This window comes from Prunus persica, chromosome G2 (assembly GCF_000346465.2).
Source record: "Prunus persica cultivar Lovell chromosome G2, Prunus_persica_NCBIv2, whole genome shotgun sequence".
Taxonomy (NCBI): Eukaryota; Viridiplantae; Streptophyta; class Magnoliopsida; order Rosales; family Rosaceae; genus Prunus; species Prunus persica.
In genome coordinates this window covers 25,989,703-26,014,368 of record NC_034010.1, presented here as the reverse complement: position 1 = coordinate 26,014,368, position 24,666 = coordinate 25,989,703, and the positions used below count along the sequence as shown (strand labels likewise).

Below are 24,666 nucleotides of genomic sequence, written 5' to 3'. Positions count from 1 at the left end.
TCCACACGCCTTCCACTGGGATTTGCTGATTCTGCTACAGCCCCGCCACCTTCTGCTGGCAAGTCTAGCCCATATATGCTGCTGCCACTCCTCTTCCTACTTGACAGAAGACTTGAACTCTCACCCACTGCTGCAAACAGCAAATGTCTCTAGAGCAACTCCAGCAACATTGAGGGGCAGCTCTCTTCTAGATGCTTGTACCCATCTGATTGCATCACAGCTGCAGAACACAAGAGGATTCATTGGGTCAAATATCCAATTTTACACCACAAAGAACCACGAAATGAAAACAGTTACATGCAAAGTAAATGAGGAAGGATGAGATAAATGTATAACTTCCACAGCAGCAGTGGATGTGGAAAATACAAGCTTTGAGAATGAACACATGAAAATTAGTATATGTCCAGCGGTATAGTAACATAAATTCATGTTGCCATAAAAAAAATTGTCCATATATTCATATCCCATGCATCACTAAGAAAAGTTAAACCAAAATGTCCAGTAAAATAACCACCATTCAACGACGGGACAATGAGCAACTAATGTGAAATTAATATGAGTTAATCTTTCTAGGAACTGAGAGCTGTTTGAGACCATTCAAATATGATAGTTAGAGATTTTCATACCAATCATAATTTGAAATGTGTTTAGAGATTTTCTTTTTGTATTTTTGATGAATTATTTTTGCATATGTGTCAAACATGGATTTACAGGAAATAGGAATGTCCCCTTTCAGGAAAGAAGGGAAGTAGCATCCCAGTGCATTTTTTTACCTAATACAAGAGAATGGATAATCATTCAATACGAGAACCAAAACAATATTCTCATTTTGTTTGAATTCCCACTATAGAAATCCAAATAGAAAGTCTTCAATAAAACAAGATACGTACAATTTATTCTCACAATCAACTTATTACATGAAAGTATGATCTTTTATAGTGATAGAGCGCTTTGCTCTGTATGTGGACACGTATGATATGAATGTGAGTCTTACCTCTTTCTATTTCTATAAAAATTAATACGTCATGAGCAGTCGTGATTGAAATAGTAGGACACACAATCGTACCATTTTTTATTTTATTTTTTCCCTTCATATTTTGGATAATGTGGTTGGAAGGACACATGTCCAACACTTCGAAGTAAAGTAGGGTTTAGGGTTTAGGTAAGCAAATCATGAGGCTAGGAATACATATTTGATTATTGAATTTAAGGGGCCCTAGTCCCCACAATCAAGTGGTTGTTGATACGGATCCTAGACACCACACATATTAGACTGAAGTCTTCTTACTCCTAGTCTTACACATATATTTCATGTTTGAGCCTCATACGTGTATGTAACGTACTTGCCTATTAGACATGGTACCCCAAATGTATCAAATCCGGGCCCTTCAATTATGTGTGTTCGATTCTTAATCATTCAAAAAAGTCACACAAACTCATCGTGTGGCTGAGAAGAGGGAGGTCCATCTGATCCCCTGCAGGAGGCCCTACAGTCTTAATTGTGTGGTAAGTTTTGTGTTTTGGATGATGATCGCATGGGATTAGAGATTGTTATTCGAACACATGTTGCTTATTGGCACCGCTAGTTTTGGATTTTTAATCATTTTTCATGGGGTCACTTTGACAGCCGAGATTGTGTTTGTTGAGTGAGTTTCAGGGTAGGGGGCCATGTCTACCGTTGCTATCGGTATTGTCCTCCTCAGGTTGTTAGGATTTTTATCTCTTGGGGGTTTTCTATCACAACGTTTTAACGAGGACACTTTGTTTTGCTCCATTTAGTTCTCGTGAAGTTTTCCAATTAATGAAGTTCATTATTATTTTGATTATAAAAAATAAAAACTTGAAAAATAAAAGTACCACTGTATCACACGGCCTAAAGATTTAACACGTAAATACTATGTTGTGAGAAGGTATGTCAACCAATTCTTGTGAACCTGAAGAGCACTTCCATCCATTTGTCATGACAAAAAACAAAGGGAGATAAAAGCTATTACTATTCACATGAATAGTACTAGCCCTTGCAAAATGCAAAGTGTGTTTCCATCCATTGCTATGGCAAATGGCAATTACTATTCACTTTAAATTATTTTTATTTTATATACATAAACTATTAATTCTGATAAGATTTAGAGTTTTGGTGTGGGAAGTAAAGAATATAGCTAAGTATTTATAAATATATAAAAAATCTGAATTTTTAGGTAATTTTTTTCCTTTTTTTTACAATTTTTTTAATTTTTTAAATTGGGATGTTAGCATTACATGACTTGTCCAGGCAGCAGCACTAGCTGGATTTACTAGGGTTGGTGGGCTCACGCCTTATTTGGGCTTGCCCTTGCACGCTGGAGCCGTCACGCGGGCCTAGGCCCTCTCCTGCCCTGGCTTCCCCTTGCCGCTGGAAGTGCTCTAATCATGCCTCTACAACCTGCCTCCTCCAGGAACGTACAAACTCTCTCTCACAGTCTATAAATGGATCTCAAAATTCCTGAAGCAACAGTAAGTTCCACAGCAGCACCACCTAAAACCACAAAACAAAAGCTAGCTAAGAGAGAAAAGAGATAGCTCGATGGAAAGCCAGAAAACCAACGGTAGCGTGAGCTTCTTCAAGATGCCGCTCCACTACCCAAGATATACCAAGAAGGACTACCAGGACATGCCTGAGTGGAAGGTCAACCGGCTTCTTGCAGAGTATGGGTTGTCTACCAAGGGTGACTTGGCTCACAAGAGAGAGTTTGCAATGGGTGCCTTTCTCTGGCCTGAGCTGCGCCATGATCCAAACATCTCTTCATAATCATACCATAATTCTCTTAGAGAAAAAAAAGTTCAAAAAGCTAGCTTGCTACTTCTTGTAGTACCTACTTTGAAATGAAGCATCTTTTATGTATTCTGCATAATATCAGATCTTCTCCTAGGGATCCTGAGCCTCTGCATTTAGATTGCATGCATTTATCCGCATTTAGTTTAATCTCAATCATCACAAAAATCAAATCACCTATCTTAACTTCAATATTATTTACGGTGTTAATGTTTTTCTGCTTGCTGTCTTCTTCTTCAATTGTTGCTGGTTTCTTTGCTTTGAAAACATGGACTACTAACTATGTTTCTAATGGCAGGAAAATAGGCAATTGATTAACCCATTGCACAACCCTCGTATTGTAGTTTCCACCTGTGCCCAGAACTCTCTTTTTCTGGTCAAAAATGACCAGAAACCTTCAACAATGACAAAAAGGAGAAAGAAAGAGACATAATGCAAGCTAATGGAGGTGGGACACTCAAATCTGATTTTTTTTTTTTTAAACACAAAATCTGATAAAAAAAATAATTTGGAAAACAGATGGGGAAGTTTGGATTAAATCAAAATGGGTTGAACCCAACCCCCAACTTCCAGTAAACAAAGCAAACGACACCAAATTTTATCTAGGCATATGATGCTTCGGGCTCACAAATTCATTGAATTAAACTTCTCGGACGATTAAAAAAGAACGAATGCAGTTGTGTGGTGATGGATTGGGAGATAAAGTACTGGTAAAAGTCGTAAAGTAACGGAGTTAGTCATCAGTAGGGGTGGGCACTCAAACCGGCGAACCGGAAATCCAAGCCGAACCGCACCGAACCAAACCGGAAAAAAACCGAGTTGACTAAAAAGTCAAAAACCGGTCAAAAACCGAACCGAACCGGTTTGGACCGGTTCCGGATCCGGTTCCATGTCTTCAAAAACCGAACCGGGCCGAACCGAACCGGTGAAACTAAAAATATATATAATTTCAATATATATTTATATTTAATGCTATATTTTTAATTTCACTAAAAAAAACCTAATATTTATCCAAGTTCAATCTCAAAATATCTCTCTTTTCTCACTTTAATATTTATTTTTTATATGAAATTGAATAATTTGTTAATTTTCAAGTAAAAAAATAATATTTCAATTGAGAATTGTATTAAAAAATAATTTAAAAAAATAATTTTTATAATCCGGTTCAAAACCGAACCGGAACCGGAACCGGACCGAAACCGGTTCAAACCGAACCGGACAGTTTTTGAAATTTTTTTAATTAAAACCGAACCGAACCAAACCGGATGAATAGTACCGGATCGGTTCTAATTTGAGGCAAAAACCGGTCCAAACCGAACCGTGCCCACCTCTAGTCATCAGTTTTGATAAAAAAAAACATCAACTAAAATTAAGGTATGTGGCTTTATTTTTAACCATTGGATTATTATAATAGTTGAGATTAAACTAAATGTAAATGCATGAAACCTAAATGCATAGACTCGAAATCCCTTCTCGTAGTTCTTTTTTTCCTAAATTGAATGATGAATTTTGTTTCCAATTACAATAGTGCATTCACCTTAGTAGCCCAAATGAACTCAAGAGGAAGAAAAAAAATTATTGAAATAAATCCAATATTGAATTCATTTTCAACAAGTAAAGCCACCTTAGTTCCCTATCCTATCAAAATTCTGCACAATAACAATGAATTTCCACTTAAAATAACCAAGGATAACAACTCTCAGTAAACCAAAGATCTTAGAAGGGGTGTTAGCGATGACCTTACCAGACAAGGAATGCGGAATTGTTTGTTATTTCAACAAAATGTAAAACAAAAATTGAATAAAAGAAAGATAACTTCAACACTCAGACCCAAGATTTTTTTTTTTTTTGAGAACCTTTCCTATTAGAAGGGACGATAACATATTAAACTCACACACACAACACGGATGCTAGGATTCGAATCCAGGACCTTGCATGAGAGAGTAAATACTCCAAACCACTACACTAGTGGCTCCTTTGCCAGACCCAAGATATTTAGAGCCATTTCTGTAATAATATAATTCCATTCAAAATGACAGTCTACCTACAAATTCTACATGAAGCACAATGTAACACATTCAAATCTCAGTTCACTTCCAAAAGAGCCCCCCACCAAACCTGATATAACAAAGGAAATGACATCGAAACTTTATACAAGGAGTGTCTAACACAATGGGAAATGATAAGTGACTATTATCCGCATGCCATTCATAACTACCGTTTTGTTCCTAAGACCACTCCTTTCAGGTTTGTGGCACCTAAAGGTAACTACATACACTAATACCGCCGCCTCACACGCCTTCCATTGGGATTTGCTGATTCTGCTACAGCCCCGCCACCATCTGCTGGCAAGTCTAGCCCATATATGCTGCTGCCACTCCTCTTCCTACTTGACAGAAGACTTGAGCTCTCATCCACTGCTGCAAATGTCTCTAGCAACTCCAGCAACATTGAGGGGCAGCTCTCTTCTAGATGCTTGTACCCATCTGATTGCATCACAGCTGCAGAACACACGGGGATTCATTGGGTCAAATATCCAGTTTTACACCACAAAGAACCATGAAATGAAAACAGTTACATGCAAAGTAAATGAGGAAGAATTCCTTTACGGAAGGATGAGATAAATGTGTAACTTCCACAGCAGCAGTGGATGTGGAAAATACAAGCTTTGAGAATGAACACATGAAAATTAGTATATGTCCAGAGGTAGTAACATAAATTCATGTTGCCATAAAAAAATTTGTCCATATTCATATCCCATGAATCACTAAGAAAAGTTAAACCAAAATGTCCAGTAAATAACCACCATTCAACGGCGGGCCAATAAGCAACTAATGTGAAATTAATGTAAGTTGATCTTTCTAGGAACTGAGAGCTGTTTGAGACCATTCAAATATGGTAGTTATTATTAACCAACCAATATACCATTCTCAAAATGCTGCCCCTCGATCAGCCAGATATCAAGGTGTCACCATAGGCTGACCCAGATGTAATATCATAAATTTTAAGGAACATCCTTATTGACTTCCTGAAACCATAGACGATCATAAGGACATCTGCAGCATGTTTGATGAACCAGGCATGCACGATAAGGCATCAAGGATTACTTGAGACTACTTAGAAAGAGAAAAAAGCAAAATTGATACAACCTGAAACCGGGCACCAACAGAATCTACGTGAAACACCCACCTCCTAAGTTTGCAGGATTTGCTGCAAATTTTAAGCACACAGCCTTGAGCTGCGGACAGTGATGTTGTTCAGCTAGAGCAAGTGTGGTCGCAACTGTTTCAGTAGTGATTTCTTCACACAACTTTGATTCACACAATACTTTCAGTCGTTCTAGATTATACAGGTCCGCGGCAGCCAAAAGATGCTGCACCATGACAGTGAATGTGCACAATGGTGATGAGCCCATAACTTCGTGTACATCAGGAAGTTTGTCCGTGTAAATAAACAGAAGCATTGCCTGGGAAAAAAGGGATAAAATCCCCATTAAAGTCATGAAACAGGCTTAAAATAGCGGCATACACAAATTCAGCATATGCACAGAAACTTAAGATAACTCTTATACTAAAGGTGCATTATCTCATTTATGAGAACTTAACGACTTTAAATAGAAAATTTGGGTTCTGAAACATTACTGCATTGCACGAGGACATCTTTAAAAATTTGGAGTTTCACAGCTAATACGCAAGGTAACATGATAAAAAGGTAAGAAAATTAATTATTTTGTTTAGAGTGTTAGAAAATTGTACAATGGTGATCAATGTAGAACAACATAGACCAAAAATCTAGACACAGGTAAAACATAAGAAAACTTAGACCCCACCTTCCCGTGGAAGTGTTTACTTTTCCATTTCCTATTTATATTTAGGCCACAAATTCTACATTATATAAGAACTTTTACTTATTATCATTAGTACTTTGTCTTGAAAGCACACAATGCTAACCAGACAAAATTAGCATCTGCCAGACAATTTTACTATCCCAAGATTTCTTATTTGTTCATTTCATAACTGAATTCATAAAGAGGCGATGCTAAATTTGTTCTACTACTAATACAAGTGTAAAAAGTGAATCTCAATCATACCATGGGGAGACTTATAAGTGCAGAAGTCTTGATGCATGTATCATGCAATATATATATATCCTTTTCTCTTATTTAAGATGGTCATAAGTGGAAGCAAGAAGATCATGAAGCCTTACCTTGAAGATAAAGGGCTCAACATCCTTCACAACTACTTTATCTATGCTACAATCCCCGACAAGTCCAAAAAACTGTGCTCTAAATACAGGAGAACGGGCAGCAAGTATCAACTTGTGAGCTTTAAACAATTCATCGCCAACCTGAAAAACTATGTCACAACCAGCTTCAGAGTCTAGAAAGTCCTTAAGATCTTGACCCATGTCTGATGATGGTACAGTAATTGAAAATTGTTTTGGTCGCTCAAGGCGAGTTCTGACAACTCCAACAGTGCAGTTCAATACAAGGCAATCATCCCTTAGAAACTCAGAAGTTTCGAGGGCTGATCTTTTGAAAAATCTCTTGTAACCCCTGAAATGTACCCAGAGAAGTAAAATATGATGATGGAAACAGTGCAGAAGCTTCCAACTTGAAAATACTCCCAATACATGAAAATAAATAAGCTTATCCAAAAGCTAGGAAATAGGTTACAGAGACTGCAGCCAATCCATAAAGAAATCTGATAAACTTATTAAATGCAACATGACATGCAAACCTAATTGTTCTATTGTAATTAAACCAACCAAATACTAGTTCTTTTTTATTATATCAGTGTTACCATGTACATGCATGTAAATATGTGATGCCCCACGGTCATAATTTTCCACATTAAAATGGTACGACCCCAATACTTAACATAACACACCAAAAAAGCACTCTATGATGATATATAAGCAAAAGGATTGAAAAGGTAAGTTATTTAGTCGGCTCCCTAACCACACCTAGGCAACCAAAATAGAGGGAGAGGGGAGAGAGGAGAGGAGGGACATCTTCAACATTTGAATATCTACTTGTAGGTTAGGTTGTTAGTTATTTCTCCAATATTTATCTTCACCTTTTCAAGTTTTCCATTCAATAGCCAATGATATTCCTATATAAATAAGCTCCACAGCAAAGCACAATATTACTTTAAGTTATATAAGTAAACATAGAAAATGAGATGTTAGATTTTTAAAAATAATAATCTTTCATATGATTGATTCACCAGACAGAATGAGTCTTACAATCATCATCTTCTCTAGGTCATGTTGTACATTTTTAGGGAGATAAAATCCTAACTTAAATCAGTTTTTGTTCTTTTGCTTTAATTTTCTAAGTGGTTTATTGGATTAATATTTAATTCATATTATGTTTTACTAATAATGAATGTGAAAGAAAACTGCTGTAGAATGGTTCATCTCAAGATTTGCATGGAAATTCACATTGAAGATCAGTCTAATTATTGATATAATTGAAAAAAGTAATATCAATTTGAAAATTATTGTTTATTTTTATGTATAATACATATTTTTTTCTTTTTATTCAAAGTGAGTCTAAGCCTGGAGATATGTCGACCTATGTTCCAGAAGTGCCCTAACCTTTAAGCCATAAGCCCCTAAAATATGTTTATATGTGGGCGTTTCTGTATATGTAATATTTACTAAGTAATCAGCACTCCATAATTCACAAGCAAGTCACATATTGGAACATGGATATCAGGAAGATCCACAATCAACCAATATAACAATTAGCATGCCAATCTAGCGTGCAAGACATAATTCGGCACAGACACACACTAAGAAAACACAATTACCAAATTGCTTACCAAGCTGCTAAATCAACATTCCACCACAACATGCCACATTAAAACCGATCCCTAACCCAAAATTCACCAAAAAGGTACTCAATTTAATCATCAAAATCGAAACTTAGGCACCGAAACCCACCAATTAACCCAGAAACACATACCACATGCTGCCTCTGTACTTCAACGTGTACGGCCCGCTCTCGAGCGCGCGATCAAAGTGGCTATGCACCTTGTCCTTCCCACTCTTGGTCTGGTCCACCAAAGTCAGCTCGAACAAAGCCCTCACATCCGTACCCTCACTGACCAGAGCAATGAAAACGGAGACGTACGTGGAACTATCCTCAGGATTTTTGCCGTCGGGGTAGAAGTAAATTGCCCAATCGTAGCCACCCACCGTAAACGTATCGCTCATTATGTACTTTCCGGCACCCATCCCTTTGGCCAAAGAATACCCCTTTATCGTGAACCGGTGAGACCCATTGACAGTCTCGCTGATCGATCTCGAACACGACTCCTGGTCGACTCCAGGCTTCGAATTCGACATGGCTTCACCCAATTGAGCCCCTCTGGACGATTTGTGATTCGGCATCGGACAGTTCAAGCGGAACCCTAAAAAGCCAAGCGGTCGAGGCGTGGCCGCGGCATGGCATGCAAATTGTGCAGATTGGTAGGAGAAATGGACGAATTAAAACCCTAATTTTGGATTTTGAGTGGTGAATTGTAAGGGGATATGATAATTTTGCCCGAGAGATGAAGATTCGAGAAGACTGTGAGGGGAGGCCGGAGAGGGTTTGTGGTGTTTTTTTGGGGTTAGGACTCGTTAAGAGTTAGGCGGGTCCTTTCGCTTTTGACGGGCCAAGTGGGTTGTGATTCAATTTTATAGTGCTCCCATTTGGTTGACGTGTCCGTCTGGCTTCTGTTTGGATTTTCAACTTCATGACGTGGAAAATAAATAGTTTTGATGACTCTTATATAAAAATGTAAATGTTTTTTACACCCACAAAATATCATTGAACATCACCCTTTACTCTCACTTTACCCCTTCATCTAACTTACTCACTCCTACCTCACTCATTTTTCTGTAATCCTAATCCATAAATGACATAAATTTACTTAAATTTACTGGAATAAGTAGGAACAACTTGTCGTGTCTAATAACTTTAATGAAGAAAAAGTAAAATTTTGGACAAAAAATTTCAATTTTAACACTGACAATTTATGCATTTGCGACACGTGAGTTGCACAACTTATAAAGTTACGATTATAGAAAATTGCACATCATCAAGTTGTGTAGTTACGATTCACAAATAATTCATAACTATGTGATTATTTAAAAAAATGCACATGGTCGATACCAACCCTTTTTTATGCCAAAAACCAAAATAAAATGGTAGATGAAGATTAGCTCATCATTTATCATCTTCTTCTAATTTCAATGTAGATAATAGAAAGAAAAATAGGAGTGTCCAAAGAAAAATAGTTTGAGTAAGGGGGAAAATTAGAGACATCTTTGGAAGATTATTAATTTGTTTTGGGTGTTCAAAGAATGTAGGAAATATAAGTAGGTGTCTAAATAAACAAGAGTGTCGAGAGACAAAAATAAGGTGTAAACATAATTATCTTTTATTAATTTGGTTAGCAACAAAATTACATGGAATTAGCCCCGAGTCTCTTCATTCAGGTGTATTATAGACAAAAATCATCCTACAAACGAACACACGTTTTACAAACACATAAATTAGTAAGATTTAGAATGTCAAAGGCTGAATTATTGCAGAGTTTAATTCGATAACATACATCAATGTGACTCGTAAGTATGCTTCATTATTAATATAAGAAAATTGTAAATGATTTACTAGTGTAGTGATTTGGAGTATTTATTTCTTCGAGCAAGATTCAGGGTTCGAGTTCTAATATCCGTATAGTGTGTATGAGTTTAATATACCATCGCCCCTTTCAATAAGAAATGTCTTTTAAAAAAAAATATAAGAAAATTAAGAACACTCTTGAAATTAATAAAATAAAAAATGAAACTATGAAGGGCCAGTTCACCATAATTTTTCAAACTGATTATATTTTTGTGTGAAAAAAACGAAGAAAATCAAATCAAATAGTGTAAATTGGTGTGGATTATTTGTTTAAATTTTAAAATTATATGAACCAAAGGTTTATATATGCAAAATTATATAAAAGGAAAATAAAAATTAATGTTTTACATTTTTGTTTGGATTTTTAGCGCAACCTTACATGGAAAATTATAGCCAACGTGTAACCATCTCTCACTCCCTCCACTAAATATTTTAATATTCAATCCGTCGGTGACCTTGACATTAGCAAGCAGTCAATCGTCTCTCTCGTGGTTATCTCTCTGTCTGCAACAACACTCAACCTCAGATCCTCTCACTCTCTCACTCTCCGGCACCCCCATTCCGGTCCCTTCTCAACCCATCAAAACGCAACGTTTCGTTCTTCATTTCCAGTTTCGTTGAATTGAAGCATGACAATCTTAAACAATGGCGATTGGTTGAGAATCCCACTGATCCTGAAAGTCTTTGGCTTTGCTATGGTCTCAATCACCTTCTTCTACCTCGGCAAGCACTGGTCCGATGGGTCCCAGCAGCTCCTCTTCTTCACCACAACGCGTCGAGCCCCTTCCACCGTCTCCCTCTCACCCAATCAAAACAAGCCTTTCAATCTCTCCTCCCTCATCCCCCAAGCCCAAGCCCCACCGCCATCTCCGCCTCCTCCTTCCCCTCCGCCGCCGCCGCCGCCCGATGTGATCCAGAGATTCGGAATCGTCGACGAGAATGGCACCATGTCTGACGAGTTCGAGGTCGGGGATTTCGATCCCGATGAGGTGGTGGAGAATTGGGGGAGTTGGAACGGGTCGGTGGCTGAGAGCGAAGCGAGTGGCACCGGTAAGATTAGTGTTAAGAGGTTCGAGCTCTGCCCGAAGAGTATGAGCGAGTACATACCGTGTTTGGATAATGTGGACGCCATTAAGAGGCTCAAATCGACTAAGAATGGCGAGAGATTCGAGCGGCATTGTCCAGAGCCCGCTCGGGGCTTGAATTGCTTGGTTCCGCCGCCCAAGAATTACAAGAGCCCAATTCCATGGCCTAAAAGCCGCGACGAGGTATTTGCTTCATTTATGAAGTTATTAGCCTTTTCTACCTGTGTTTGCTTGTATTATTAAAGCGTTTATCTTTCGGACTTTGTTATTGAAATTGGCTTGCAGGTTTGGTTCAACAATGTGCCTCATACTCGTCTAGTCGAAGATAAAGGGGGTCAGAACTGGATTACACGACAGAAGAACAAGTTTAAGTTTCCTGGAGGTGGTACACAGTTTATACATGGAGCAAATGAATACTTGGATCATATTTCTAAGGTTAAAGTTGTTTACAATTTAATGTAATGGGAAATGTGAAGTGGGTAGTTTGAGTATTTGGGTTATTGCTGTATCTTGTTTCTCTGATAATCTGATGGTCAAAGCCTTAATCGCGCAGGTGGTCCCTGACATCACCTTTGGTCAACATATCCGAGTTGTTTTGGATGTTGGATGTGGTGTTGCAAGTTTTGGTGCATATCTGCTGTCGCGAAATGTAGTTACCATGTCAATTGCACCTAAAGACGTCCATGAGAACCAGATTCAATTTGCTCTTGAGCGCGGGGTTCCTGCAATGATAGCAGCATTTGCAACTCACCGTTTGTTGTACCCAAGCCAGGCATTTGACTTGATACATTGCTCACGATGCAGGATTAATTGGACTCGTGATGGTATGCAAAACTTATATTGGACTTTTCGTTTTCTAGTGACGGTTATCTTCTGATTGTAGTTTTATTTACCCTCTTTTACTTTTTTGTGTTGAAGATGGGATATTGCTGCTCGAGGTTAATAGGATGCTCAGGGCAGGTGGATACTTTGTTTGGGCAGCACAGCCAGTTTATAAGCATGAAGAAGTTCTAGAGGAGCAGTGGCAAGGTATTACTGCAAAACTTTCTTTTGGTGAAATTGAAAATTTGTATATTGATTGCTAGTTTTTCTTTTTTTGTCTGAATATTGATTGCTAGTTAGTGTTTGAAAGTTCTGCAGTCTATGGATTACCATTTTCTGACTTAAGATGAATTGAAACTTATAATTTATTCTTGGCTGGAAATCCCAGATAATTTAACTTTAATTGTTCCTTGAAGACCTATATTCACTGGCAAACCAGAAAAACAACTTATTTTGTGCTTATGAAAATTTCTTATCTAGCTTTCCTTAAGGGAGCCTGTATGAAAGCGTCTCCAGTTTTGAGAAAGTGAATAATTGATAAGAGAAGTGTGAGCTACGGTGTTATAATGTCTTGTATGCTAACTTTTTATTTGCTGGCATCACTGGTTTAATGGAGGCCACCTGCTGCCTGTCTGTTAACATGTTGGATTAGTAAACATATCTGGACCTAGGAAACAATAAAATTTGTTTTTTCATTTTTCCTTCTGCAGAAATGCTTAACCTCACCACACGCCTTTGCTGGGAGTTTGTGAAGAAGGATGGCTATGTTGCAATATGGCAAAAGCCTTTAAACAACAGCTGCTATCTAAATCGAGACCCAGGAACCAAACCTCCATTGTGTGATCCAAGTGATGACCCAGACAAAGTTTGGTATATCTATGATTCTTGTCTCTCTCCCACTCCCTTCTTTGAATAATGATTTAATGATTTTATTCAAGTAAAATATTTTATTATCCAAGTCAGGTATCTAGAGTTTTCGTATTCATCAAACTCGGACATTAATCAAATGCATATACCAGCTGTTTTTCCCTCACCACTATTCATTGCAACAAGGCTATGCATGTTTTTGTTTGGAGATATTACTTTGGAATAAACCTTCAATAAACCTTCAAGGAATGCTTTGAAAATGTTGGACTCTTTTTCTTTGATTCTGACGTGTATTCCATTTCTCTGAAGTTCTAATTTCACAGTTTAAGTTTATTTGTGCTGATAACTGTACCATATTATTTCACAAGAGCTTCACATGTGGATGTAGTTGATTTGCTTCTAATTCTTGTGAGGGTTTCTTCTTTGTGTGGTGGTTCAGGTGTGTTGATCTGAAGGCATGCATCACAAGACTCCCTGAAAACGGTTATGGAGCAAATGTCACAAAATGGCCAGACCGTTTGCAAACTCCCCCTGATAGGCTTCAGAGCATACAATTCGATGCCTATATATCCAGAAAAGAGCTCTTCAGGGCAGAATCTAGATATTGGCATGAAATAATTGAAAGTTATGTTCGTGTTTTACATTGGAAGAAGATTAGATTAAGAAATGCAATGGACATGAGAGCTGGCTTCGGAGGGTATCATATTTATCTTGTGTTCTAGCGGCCTTCAATTTTTTTTTTTTAAACAAATGTTTTCTCATTGCTTATTGTCTCTTAATTGGTTGGCAGATTTGCAGCTGCACTAATTGAACAAAATTTGAACTCTTGGGTTATGAATGTGGTTCCTGTTAGCGGCCCGAACACCTTACCGGTTATATATGACCGTGGACTTATAGGAGTTATGCATGACTGGTATATTACCTACTGTTTTTCTTTGTCCAAACAAGTTCCATGAATTTAAAAGTTACTTATTCGAATTATATGTATCAGGTGTGAACCATTTGATACATACCCACGAACCTACGATTTATTGCATGCAGCCGGCCTCTTCTCTATTGAGAAAAAAAGGTTAGCCGTCTCTGTCTCTCTCTTGCCTCTCTTTCCTATCTCTTTCCCTCCAAGTAGAAAATTTTAATTTTTTCTTTAAGTTTAGTGTATTATTGTTTCCCATTACTATCTTCTCCTTTTGTGCTTTAGATGGAACTGGACAAGCATAGTTGCTGCAATGAGAGGGGTTTACATTTTACTGAGAACTAATATTCAAAGTAGTACTAGTTATGCAGTTAATCTGAAACAAAGCTCTTTTAGAAAAAGTAGGAAGTTAATTAGTATATTAGGAAATGTAACTACCTGCCCTTATAGCATGGTAAAGCCTCTCTCTTTATTAATTGGGGGTGGTCTTTGGATTTAACTTTGAATGGAGTTGTTAATCTAATGGTTGGGAAAGTGGAAAGGCTATATCTGGTTGAATAGTTAACCATTTTGACTGGAAAGAAAAAGGAACACATTGGCCGGGATCGTACTGCATACATTCCCCCTTGTTCTATTGGCTATTCACACCATGTGCACTTGGTCATGCGGCAGGGGTGAGACTGATTGTTTTGTGGGCGGACTGTGTTTTGGTAAAGTGGTGGTTTTATATTTTATTTTCTTCTTTTAAACCCTGATTTTGATTCATATCATTATAACAGATGCAATATCTCGACAATCATGCTGGAGATGGACCGAATGCTAAGACCCGGTGGACGTGTATACATCCGTGACTCTCTTTCTGTCATGGATGAACTTCAAGCGATCGGAAACGCTATGGGTTGGCACATCAATTTGCGAGACACATCTGAGGGGCCTCATGCAAGTTATAGACTCATTATTGCTGATAAACGCCTCTTGACTAGTTGAAGCATTGGAAGACTAGATTGTATTGTACAGCTCATCTTCTGAAACGGAAAATGACTAACACCAGCATCACTTAAGATGCCATGAGCTGAACTTACTCGGTACAAGTGTAATGAGAGAGAAAATTCTTTTGATTGTGTGTAGTGGGTTGGGTAGGGCAAACCTCAAATCAGTGTCAAAACGCAATCTGAATATTGAGGATTCTGAGTTGGTACTTGACACTACTATAGAGAATCCCCCACCTGTTTTCCTTGTGAAAAAAAATATATATATATCAGAGTGCGAGTGAGTTTAGATTATGTTTTACAGAAGAATTTCAATTTTTTGTGTATGCTGTACATAATGGGCATATCAATATGACAATATCCATTCTGATTTATCATTGTTTATTATTTACATGGTTCTATTCAATTATGATCCGTTCTTTCCATCGAGTCATTAATAATTTCTTGAATATCCACTTGAAATAATTGATCTCTTTGGTGAAATGAACATATCAGTTTATGAAAGGGTAAAATTCGTAAGTATTTAATTAATGCTGGTAAAAGTAATTTCTAAATGGCATCTTTAGATAGATCAAAGAAACTCATAAATGCCCTATATTTAGTAATTCTCATTTTTCAGGATTGTGGGGAAGCCAACGGTCAATAACAAAGAATCGATCGCATACTTGAAAGGTTTCTGGAAGGGCATCAATCCAATGGAACTACATTTTCTTACTTTTCAATCAAAAACCAGGCAATGAAAATCTGAATGCAGAAACACAAATCACACTGGTCTATCAGATCTTGGTCTCCATATTTGCTGCCGTTGATCTTCGTATGTCTGCAGAGGAGGTTTTTTAAAGGTTGCCCTGTTGGGATGGCTTTTTGGGTTCATAGTCTGAAATTGAGGTTGCACTTGTGAGGGGCCTTTTGGCTTCACCGTCTGATATTGAGGTTGCACTTCTGAGGGGCCTTTTGGCTTCACCGTCTGATATTGAGGTTGCACTTGTGAGGGTGAGCGCACCACCCTGTGCACCTGAGGACGAGTTGGTTGTCGGGGGCCATTGTTGTTGCTTGGGGTTGGTGAATGTGAACCCTCAGCCCTGAAACGTTGTGGATGAGTTGGTTGGCGGCGCCAGTCCGGTGTTCTTACCATGAGGCTTAACATTTGAGGTCGGACTAGTGTGGCAAGAAGCGAACTGTGATTGGGTGAGATGAGCATGTGGTGGCTCATCTCAAATGTTTCTGATATCCTTGTCAATTCCCTCTTGCTAACAGCCCTCGCAGAATTTTCAGGCTGCTCAAAAGGATCTTCAATCTACCCATGCACCAATTCCAGTAACAACGTCAGTAGTGGTGACAGTAATAAATATCATTATTTCTGAAGAAACAGAGAGAGCATCAGCAAAAAATATATATATGAGAAGTAGGAAGAGGGAGAGAGATGGAATTACAAATAGGGCATAAGTTTGGGGCAACCATCTCATATTGCTTTTTATGGCTTGCCACTGTCCAGTATAAGTGCAAATTCCTAATTCCGAAGCCTTCAAACTGATGTCAGAAAACTGCAAAATTTATAAAATGACCATCATCAAATTGAATGTTTGATCTCAAATTCATGATTATAACAATCTCTGGTTAAAAACATTAGAAAATACAATTCAAGTTATTTATGAAGGTAATAATACCTTCCCAAGGAATGAAATGAAAAGCTCAGACAAAGAACTTCTGTTTTCTGCCCTCAAATTGTATGATTGAAACCTTCTTATATTAGCAGCACATGTCTCTTCAATACGTCTCTCTGTATCAGCCCTCAAGCCTGCATGTAGCATAGCGCAATCAGATATTTGTTGTCCAAATTAGTCAACTGATTGAGGATCAACAAATTAATTTTCAGATATATTTTAGGTATCAAACAAATTCTTTTTAGAAGCATTATGGAAGTGTTTTTCCCACACGTAAACAACACTTGGTTTAAAATCAGAGAGAAGTAGAGAACAGTTGACTCACTGCAATATCCAGAACATATACCTACTTAAAAACAAATCCTATACAGTGATTTCACTTCTTGCTAACCATATGGAGCAATTATCAATGAGCACTATCACTCAAGCCACCCCTACTCAAGTATAAAAAGATCTGGCTCAGTGCAAAGCACTTAAAGGATATATCAATTAAGATATTAAATTTATAATCTGGGTCCTCAACAACTAAGAATTTTTATTCTCCAAGTCTTCAAGAAAGGATTTTTTTTTTTTTTTTTTTTTTGGGTCTGAAGAAAGGCTATTGTTTTGCTTTGCTGCATAGGGGATCTATCTGAAACTTCATTACTTCAAAAAACTAACCAGTGCTGCAACTATGAATCCGAAGGGTGAAAGACTGCTCTCATACTGTAGCATGATCCCTTTCAGGAACTATTGTAATAAACACAACCTTCCTTCAGGGTCTATAGAGCAACTTTTATTCAAACTTCCACAAATTAGATATAATGAGTAGCCAATTAGTAAAGAAAATGAGGTCACCTCTTGAAAGATGAAAAGTACCTTTAAGATCATCAATGAGATTTCCTGGATATATATCTTTAAGGGGTGGAAAAATTGCAGGTGCACATGTCTGAAAGAGAAAATTTAATGAGAAGTATTAAATTAAAATTAGGAACATCTGTTGCAGAGAACTGAATCATATATATTGTTAGCTAATGGAAGCAACAACAGAAGATTGAAGCAAGTAAAACATTAACTACGCACAACAAAATGCTTGGACAAGAGTATATTCAGCCTTTAATCAACAAGACAACACAAATCCAGAAAATCCCTACACAAGTGATTGACTGATCGTCAAGCTCCTCAAACCTTGACCCACCAACACAACCAAAATGAAGAACTAGACAGTATAAATCTGGTGGTGTAGCGTACTATGAAGAAATCCCACAAAGGTCACAGAATTTAATACTAATCTACTTCCAGCAAACCAGGTTGATATCAATCATCTTAGATTATGCTAAAGTGCAGCTGAAACAGTCGAAAGAATCCCCTCACAATTCAAATTACTTTACAGTCAACGCCAGAAATGATGATTTAAGATTACCTGAAAATGGAAGACCACAAGCAAAGTGAGAGAGTACGAATTGAAAGTCCCAAATTTTGGATTATTTATGTTGTGTGCTTTTGCCCATTCCTTAATCTACAAAAGCTAGAAGAATATATCAGATACGAACACTTTCCCTTTAGAAAGCAAATTCTAATCTCCAATAACAATGTACCAGTAAAACCATATCGCGGAAGCGTGTATCTATCTCACTGATCCAGAACAAGAGTCTAGACTTCATTTGGCATTTCAGATTATCGATTGAAATATCGCAAGATACATTTTGGAGATTACTTTCAACCTTTAAAATGGGAACTCTTGCATTGGGGATTAATTGGTACCTCCTCCATCCACCTGAAAATGAATGTTCGTTAGAAATTAAATTGGAGATGCTGTAATTAAACAAAATCAAACTCCCCAAATACAAATATACACACATACAAACCCACTTATTGTAGCTTTTTATTAATCAGGGAACCTAATATATAATACAAAATTCGCAGATATGATGTATAAGTCTCTTAATGCCATTTCTATGTATTATTGTCACCAAATGAACCTGTGAATAGCACACAGTTCAAGGGCATGTTCAGTATAATATAGTTGTTAATGATCACCCTATATGCTAAATAAGTTAAATACAAAAGAAATATGCCACAGAAAGGTGAAGATAAAGAAAGACTGAAGGTCCCCAGTATGCGCCATTTGCTTTGTACTTAGATAAGAGCACATAAATGAAAATTCAAGACCAACTAACATACTTTCTGCCACTACCATGAAATAATTCTCAAGTGTGACAACTTTTTATTAATGGTAAACAAATGAAAAAACTGACGCATTAAGTTTCCTGATCTTCTCAACAATATATGGTAAGTACTGAGGCCTGGAAAAACAATAATATAAGCATTTAAGAAAGGGAAAACAACAAAGCTACCTTTCTGTCTCATAGCTCTCATAACATCTCCTAGTAAACGTTGTTTCTGCTTTTTCCCATAAGGTGAAACAAATGAACCATTGGAAAACTCAATTGAAACATCCAAGTCTCCCCACCTTGTAAAGAGATCAGACACAAATGACCCAAATGGTTCCACAGTTGCACCTGTTTATATGCCAATGTCATAAACCCACAGAGTTACTAAACTTTTGTTAAACAATGGGGAAGATATCTCCTTAATATTAGAAGACATGTACGACTAAATAAATAAAATGGCACAAAAATAAATTTGTAGTATTACAGGCACCAAAAAATTTCCCAAATGAGGAGACACCAATGGATGTGGTGGATGGCATCGCAATATCCTAGTTGGTAGAAATAAATGTAATCCAAAATGGGACAAAATATTGGCAAATAAACATTGTGACATTAGTTAGTAACAAAAACTTAGAATTTGTGTTTGTATGCTTGTAATATTAAGTTATTAACGCAAATAATTCATTGAAGGTCAAGTGCACGTCTCCTTTTGGGCCAATTAGGAACACAGAAGGAATAAAGTGAATCAGGTGTCTCTATATAACTCCTGATTGAATGGGGAGAGAGAGAGAGAGATTGAATGGAATTTATAATGAATTAACTGATTCCTGAAGTTAAGAACAATAAAAAGCACTTTTGGTTAACACAAATATAGGATGGATGCATAAATAAAAAACAACAAAAAGTGGAACCATGAAATTGTAACACAAATCACCTCTTAAACTTTCCACAGATTCAACAGCTCCTCGTAACTCATCAATGATTTGCAACCGTGTTGTCCAATCCTCACGCAAGGGTTTGACAACACGTAGTATTTCCTTGAGAGTGTTCTCCAATGTACTTTGCGCACTCATTTCACTACTGATTAACATAAGAAAATGACAAAACCTTAGTGCAAAATGGCTTCTAGCACTAACAATATAAGCAGAGTACACGATAGAAGCAGTAAATTCCCTGCAAGATTTGCTTCCACCCCTTTTCAGTCAGATGAATGTCATATCAAAAGCAAAATATAACATTCCATCAAACAAATCATAAACGCTCTTTCAAGACAACCAACATAATCTGAATTTCGAGAATGTTGACAGCAATAAAAATTGTATAATCCATATATCATGCTGGAACTACAACACAGGTGCAGCTGTGGAACCATTTGGAATCATTACTGCATATCTTAAATTCGAACGTGAAGGACATTGATATATACATGCTTCAGCAAAGGATGCTAAATACTATTTACACTAAGCCTACACAGCCTTAAGTAGCCAATCAATGTACTTAAAACATATACAAATTACTGAATACAAACAAAAATGTAGTTTCTGGGAAAGCATAAAATCCAATTGAAAAGTAAGTAAAAACCCCCCAACAAATTAAATAAATAAAAATAATAAAAACAATCATCCCAATATCAAACTGTTGACTTGTTATCGGAAACATCAACACTGCAAATATTTACCATCAAGATTGAATAACGATTATGCAACGGTCTAAATCAACAGCAGCAATTGATTCCCAAGTTTTCTAGGGTTTTGAATACTGATCAGGCACGCATTATTTTCTATTCTTCTATATTAGCATAAATCATGAAACTTTTTACAATAAATACAAATATATAGGCCGTGAGTTTAAGCTACAGTAGAAGTGGCCTGCTTTGCTTAGCGAGAAGGTTTTCGTTACCTTTTATTTTGTGCGACTTTTTTTTTTCGTGAGGGCTTCTGATTGGCAGGCGAGGCGGGAAAGATGAGGAGGTTAAAGCATGGTGGGTTTTGCTTTGAATCCGCTTAGTAGACTGTCGGTTCTGATAAATTTGGGAGTGGTGGGAAGATGAGAAATTGTAGACTGTAGAAAAAGAGGAATAGTAAAAACAAAAGCTTGGGAATTTACGGAAAACTTATTTATTTGTTTGTTTATGTGGGGAGCTTAAAGTATTTTGGTCAAACTCAAACGAAAGTTGCATGAATTTTTGCATATAGTATATTTGGTATATTTATAATTTATATAGTCAATTGTGCACGGATGTATCACTAATTACTTATCGTTTTAATTCTTAGTCGTTGATGCATATGAGGTATATATAATTATGGTTTAAAATTATCTGTTAATATTGGATAATTGACACATATCTCTAATTTTTATACTATTTGTGGTCGATGAATGTAGCACCAAAAGTTAGAGGTGGGCATCAATTTCGTCTGAATCAATTAATTGGCATCAAACAGTTTCGATTTTGAGCTTCTGTAAATCGGTTAAATTGAATCAGATTATCTAGTTGTATATTTTATTTTATTTTGTCTTGTTGTATATTTTATTTTATTTTGTCTTGTTGTATATTTTATTTTATATTTGTAGTACTCTCATTAGATAATAATTACATAATGATATTGAATTTGAAAATTTAATGAAACTTTGAAGTTATTGATATTTGAATTGTATATATATGTTATTGAACTTTGAAGTTTTACTATACGTTGAATTTTAGAATGATTTAATACGCTATAAAATTAAAATATATGTAACAAGTTATGATATTTTTCTTTTTTCATTAGGCTAGCAAAATTGAAAAAATATATATGCAAAAGAAAACAAATTAGGCTTAGGTCCAAATCGAACCAAACCATCTTGAATCAATTCAGTTAGTTTTGGTTTCTCTTTTGACTTGTTTGACATAAATTATTTACACCACTTATTTTTTTTTCTTTGTTTTTGCCAGATATACACTATTTCATTTACTCGCGACATATTAGTTATGTACCTTTTAGCTAATTAGCTAAATATATCCCATTTACTAAATTAGGTTATTGATATTTCATTACATAGATTCTTTAAATTGTAATAGACATTCCGATCTTATCTTCATACGAAAAGCTAATAGCTAATTGTATTAGGTTCCTTGTTCACTCTCAGATGCTGCCCACTTATTCTTCAAGTTATTGAAATGACAAGCAAAAATAAAAAGAAGAAAAAAGCTGCCGTTATAGTTTCAAACATTGCATGTGAAATTTGACGAACCTCTAAAATGCTGTCTACAAATTAGCATCCCCTTCAAAGAAAATATTCATTAGGTGAGCAGAGAAATTCTAGCCCCTCTCTCCTTATGTAAGTTTCAAAAAAAAATTCTATAGAGGGGAGAGGAGGAAGAATCGTCTTCACCTCTCATCCCCCCACTCTCCCCCTTTTTCTCTCATCGCATTCCTTTTTTTAGGTTAGTGAATAAGTTTACTGTGACTTTTGAATAAGAAACTATTTGTAGTGATTTCTTATGAGCTTGCTCGTATTAAAGTTCCTCATCATCCCTTTCAGATGTCCTCAAATTATCATGTTTTTTTCCATATATGTTATGGAGGCGGTGATGTGTGTGGCATCAACAGCGCTTCTTCAGGTGGTGATGGTAAAGTTCGTTTAGGCTCGTGGATTGTTTTATGGTTTATATTGGGTATGTGGCATTTGTTTGTGCTTATTGTTAATTATGGTGATGTGGGCTAGTAGTTTTAGTGCGACTTGTGTCTTCTTTAATTTTATTTTTATCATGTTAGTTTGTTGTTCTATTAAAATTAATACTTTAAATATCATGTTAATGTCTTTAATTGTATCGTTGAAATTTATCTTTAATCTATCTATATATATAAAGCAAAAGGCAGAGAATGATGAAACATTCAAAATACCAGAAAATGCCCTTGGTTAATGCAAACATTAAGAATTCAAATTATTAATTAAATGAGGATAATATGATAAATTCACACTTTTTCATATTTAAAAAAATTAAAAGAAAAAGAAAAAGCAGATAATGGATCCTATTTTTATGAAACACAACTACCCATTATCTTTTTTAATTCTAAAATAAATTTACCTATTTTTTAAAAAAAAACCTCTCGCAAGCGCGGAAGCGCGTGCAGAGAGACTAGTACAAATAAAAACAAAAACATCCCCTTTGTATAATAATCCACACGACCCAGATTGAATTATTATACAAAAGAAAACCGAATAAAATTTTAATATTATAATAACTAGTACATGGTTTTGCCAAAACCAGCTTGAATAGAAGTTTCCAAGTTATATCATCAATATTCTGACTTTCCTTCCGCCACTGACGTGGTCTTCAACTGTCTGCAGCAATAACATTTTAATGGTATGAGTCAAATCCTTAAGGTGTGGAGATCTGATATACGTTTTTTTTTTGGTCTGAAGATTTGATATGCGTTTGTTCTTCTATTTCCAATTTATTATTTCATTGTTGCACCTCGTAATATAATATATATATATATATATGGGATATGTCCTCCCTTCAAAATAGTAAGGTCAAAGATTCATGACAAAATTCTGATCCGTCTTACAAATTAATATATAATACATTTATACTTTTTACATTTAACGTGTTACGTGCTAATCACGTGATCAGTTATTATGATAGAACGCTTACATAAGAGTCGTATGAATGAACGTTTTCATTTTTCTTCTTCTCATTATATCATTTAACGAAAAAAGCGAAAAGAGGAAAAAGGTGAATGAGGTGGTCCATATCAATCAAACTCTCAATTATGCAAACAACATGGCTATGCCTAGCCATCTCAAGAAATATCATGCCAACCATGGCCGACCATTGAGGGGTTTTTTTTTTTTTTTTTTTTCCTCTTTCTCTATTTATATCAAGATAGTTGCACTAACATTTCATGCCATCCTCTCATTTCTTTCCATTTTATGATTCATGTGAATTGACTAAAAACTCATGTTACTCGGTAAGCTTGAACCCAAAAACAAGAGGTTCTGTTAAAGGGCAGAGATACCCTTTTTCTTTCTTCCTTAATTTTGAGGGCACTGTTGGGTCCATGGCCATCAACATCAAGATCTAAATAAATCTAAGCCAGCTCAGAGATGTTGATGCCACAAGGCCAGCAACAAAGATCAAACGCTACGTGTCCGCAGCCCATTGAGTGGGACGATGTGTGTGTGGCCCCACACATTGTTGTCGAGGAATAAAAATCGAGTGGTGGAACCCCCAAAATCTGCCCACTCGGGCCATGAAAAGGGCGCCTACATACCCTTTATCCAACTACGGCCACTCAGCTGATGAAAGAGAACCTCAAATTTATCCTCCCACGGCGGCATAGGGTCCCAAAACAACCCAAGTCTTATCGCCATTGTAGTCTTTACATCAATGGACTCAAATATTCCCAGCACCAGCGTGAGAGCTTGAATACAACACAAGAATCTTAAGCATTTAGGCCTAATGCTTTACTCTTACGAAATTATTTGAATACGAAACTCGGTGCATGAATAGAATAATTACTCTCAGTAGCGTGAATTACAAATCTGTCACTCGAATACATAACTCGGTGCATGAGTAATTGCTCTAAGTTACTTGAGCTACAAATTCTCATTTTTATCCATCCATGCGTAGAACGTAAGGTTTAGTATTTTGTATTTGCTCGTGTCATATTTCTATACGTATTGAAGACTGTAATTT

The 24,666-nt window shown here is 36.5% G+C and overlaps 4 protein-coding genes across 12 annotated transcripts; 2 read left to right on the top strand and 2 right to left on the bottom strand.

Moving 5' to 3' along the window:
* Window positions 2,178-2,848, top strand: LOC18784670. The gene has a single exon (XM_020558411.1). It carries the CDS (start codon window positions 2,564-2,566, stop codon window positions 2,786-2,788), a length of 225 nt encoding a protein of 74 aa, XP_020414000.1. The 5' UTR covers window positions 2,178-2,563; the 3' UTR covers window positions 2,789-2,848.
* On the bottom strand, window positions 4,807-9,498 carry LOC18787173 (BTB/POZ and MATH domain-containing protein 3). Of its 3 annotated transcripts, none has more exons than XR_002270158.1 (5): window positions 8,784-9,498; window positions 7,019-7,367; window positions 5,962-6,278; window positions 5,738-5,840; window positions 5,225-5,313 (listed from the first exon to the last, which is right to left on the bottom strand). XR_002270158.1 is itself a non-coding variant. In XM_007217988.2 (4 exons), exons 1-4 carry the CDS (start codon window positions 9,209-9,211, stop codon window positions 5,090-5,092), a joined length of 1,278 nt encoding a protein of 425 aa, XP_007218050.1. In that variant the 5' UTR covers window positions 9,212-9,496; the 3' UTR covers window positions 4,807-5,089. The 3 variants fall into 3 exon arrangements, 1 of the variants encoding a protein (XP_007218050.1); XR_002270159.1 differs by having other exon boundaries at window positions 6,002-6,278; XM_007217988.2 differs by lacking the exon at window positions 5,738-5,840 and having other exon boundaries at window positions 4,807-5,313; window positions 6,002-6,278; window positions 8,784-9,496.
* Window positions 10,883-15,572, top strand: LOC18786997 (probable methyltransferase PMT11). The gene is made up of 9 exons (XM_007220572.2): window positions 10,883-11,758; window positions 11,861-12,010; window positions 12,129-12,399; window positions 12,494-12,604; window positions 13,108-13,267; window positions 13,704-13,961; window positions 14,055-14,177; window positions 14,256-14,333; window positions 14,957-15,572. Exons 1-9 carry the CDS (start codon window positions 11,120-11,122, stop codon window positions 15,162-15,164), a joined length of 1,998 nt encoding a protein of 665 aa, XP_007220634.1. The 5' UTR covers window positions 10,883-11,119; the 3' UTR covers window positions 15,165-15,572.
* On the bottom strand, window positions 15,734-21,169 carry LOC18784675 (protein HESO1). 7 transcript variants are annotated; one of them, XM_020556852.1, is made up of 9 exons: window positions 20,883-21,169; window positions 19,918-20,063; window positions 19,167-19,331; window positions 18,405-18,586; window positions 18,233-18,325; window positions 17,689-17,758; window positions 16,834-16,964; window positions 16,600-16,710; window positions 15,734-16,463 (listed from the first exon to the last, which is right to left on the bottom strand). In XM_020556852.1, exons 2-9 carry the CDS (start codon window positions 20,054-20,056, stop codon window positions 15,930-15,932), a joined length of 1,425 nt encoding a protein of 474 aa, XP_020412441.1. In that variant the 5' UTR covers window positions 20,057-20,063; window positions 20,883-21,169; the 3' UTR covers window positions 15,734-15,929. The 7 variants fall into 7 exon arrangements, with proteins under 7 accessions (XP_020412441.1, XP_007220456.1, XP_020412440.1 ...); XM_007220394.2 differs by having other exon boundaries at window positions 18,233-18,328; window positions 18,408-18,586; window positions 20,883-21,168; XM_020556851.1 differs by having other exon boundaries at window positions 18,233-18,328; window positions 18,408-18,586; window positions 19,918-20,060; window positions 20,883-21,168.

Excerpts from the sequence above, each read along its gene's own strand:
- LOC18784670 (XM_020558411.1), top strand. The coding sequence starts at position 2,564 with ATGGAAAGCCAGAAAACCAACGGTAGCGTGAGCTTCTTCAAGATGCCG.
- LOC18787173 (XM_007217988.2), bottom strand. The coding sequence starts at position 9,211 with ATGCCGAATCACAAATCGTCCAGAGGGGCTCAATTGGGTGAAGCCATG. Across the intron at positions 7,368-8,783 it reads AAGTACAGAGGCAGCATGTG|GGGTTACAAGAGATTTTTCA; the intron begins GTATGTGTTTCT and ends GGTACATTTCAG. Across the intron at positions 6,279-7,018 it reads TTGAGCCCTTTATCTTCAAG|GCAATGCTTCTGTTTATTTA; the intron begins GTAAGGCTTCAT and ends CTTTTTTCCCAG.
- LOC18786997 (XM_007220572.2), top strand. The coding sequence starts at position 11,120 with ATGACAATCTTAAACAATGGCGATTGGTTGAGAATCCCACTGATCCTG. Across the intron at positions 12,400-12,493 it reads GATTAATTGGACTCGTGATG|ATGGGATATTGCTGCTCGAG; the intron begins GTATGCAAAACT and ends TTTGTGTTGAAG. Across the intron at positions 14,178-14,255 it reads ATAGGAGTTATGCATGACTG|GTGTGAACCATTTGATACAT; the intron begins GTATATTACCTA and ends TATATGTATCAG.
- LOC18784675 (XM_020556852.1), bottom strand. The coding sequence starts at position 20,056 with ATGAGTGCGCAAAGTACATTGGAGAACACTCTCAAGGAAATACTACGT. Across the intron at positions 16,965-17,688 it reads TCTCATTGATGATCTTAAAG|GCTTGAGGGCTGATACAGAG; the intron begins GTACTTTTCATC and ends TGCTACATGCAG. Across the intron at positions 16,711-16,833 it reads TCATTTCATTCCTTGGGAAG|TTTTCTGACATCAGTTTGAA; the intron begins GTATTATTACCT and ends TAAATTTTGCAG.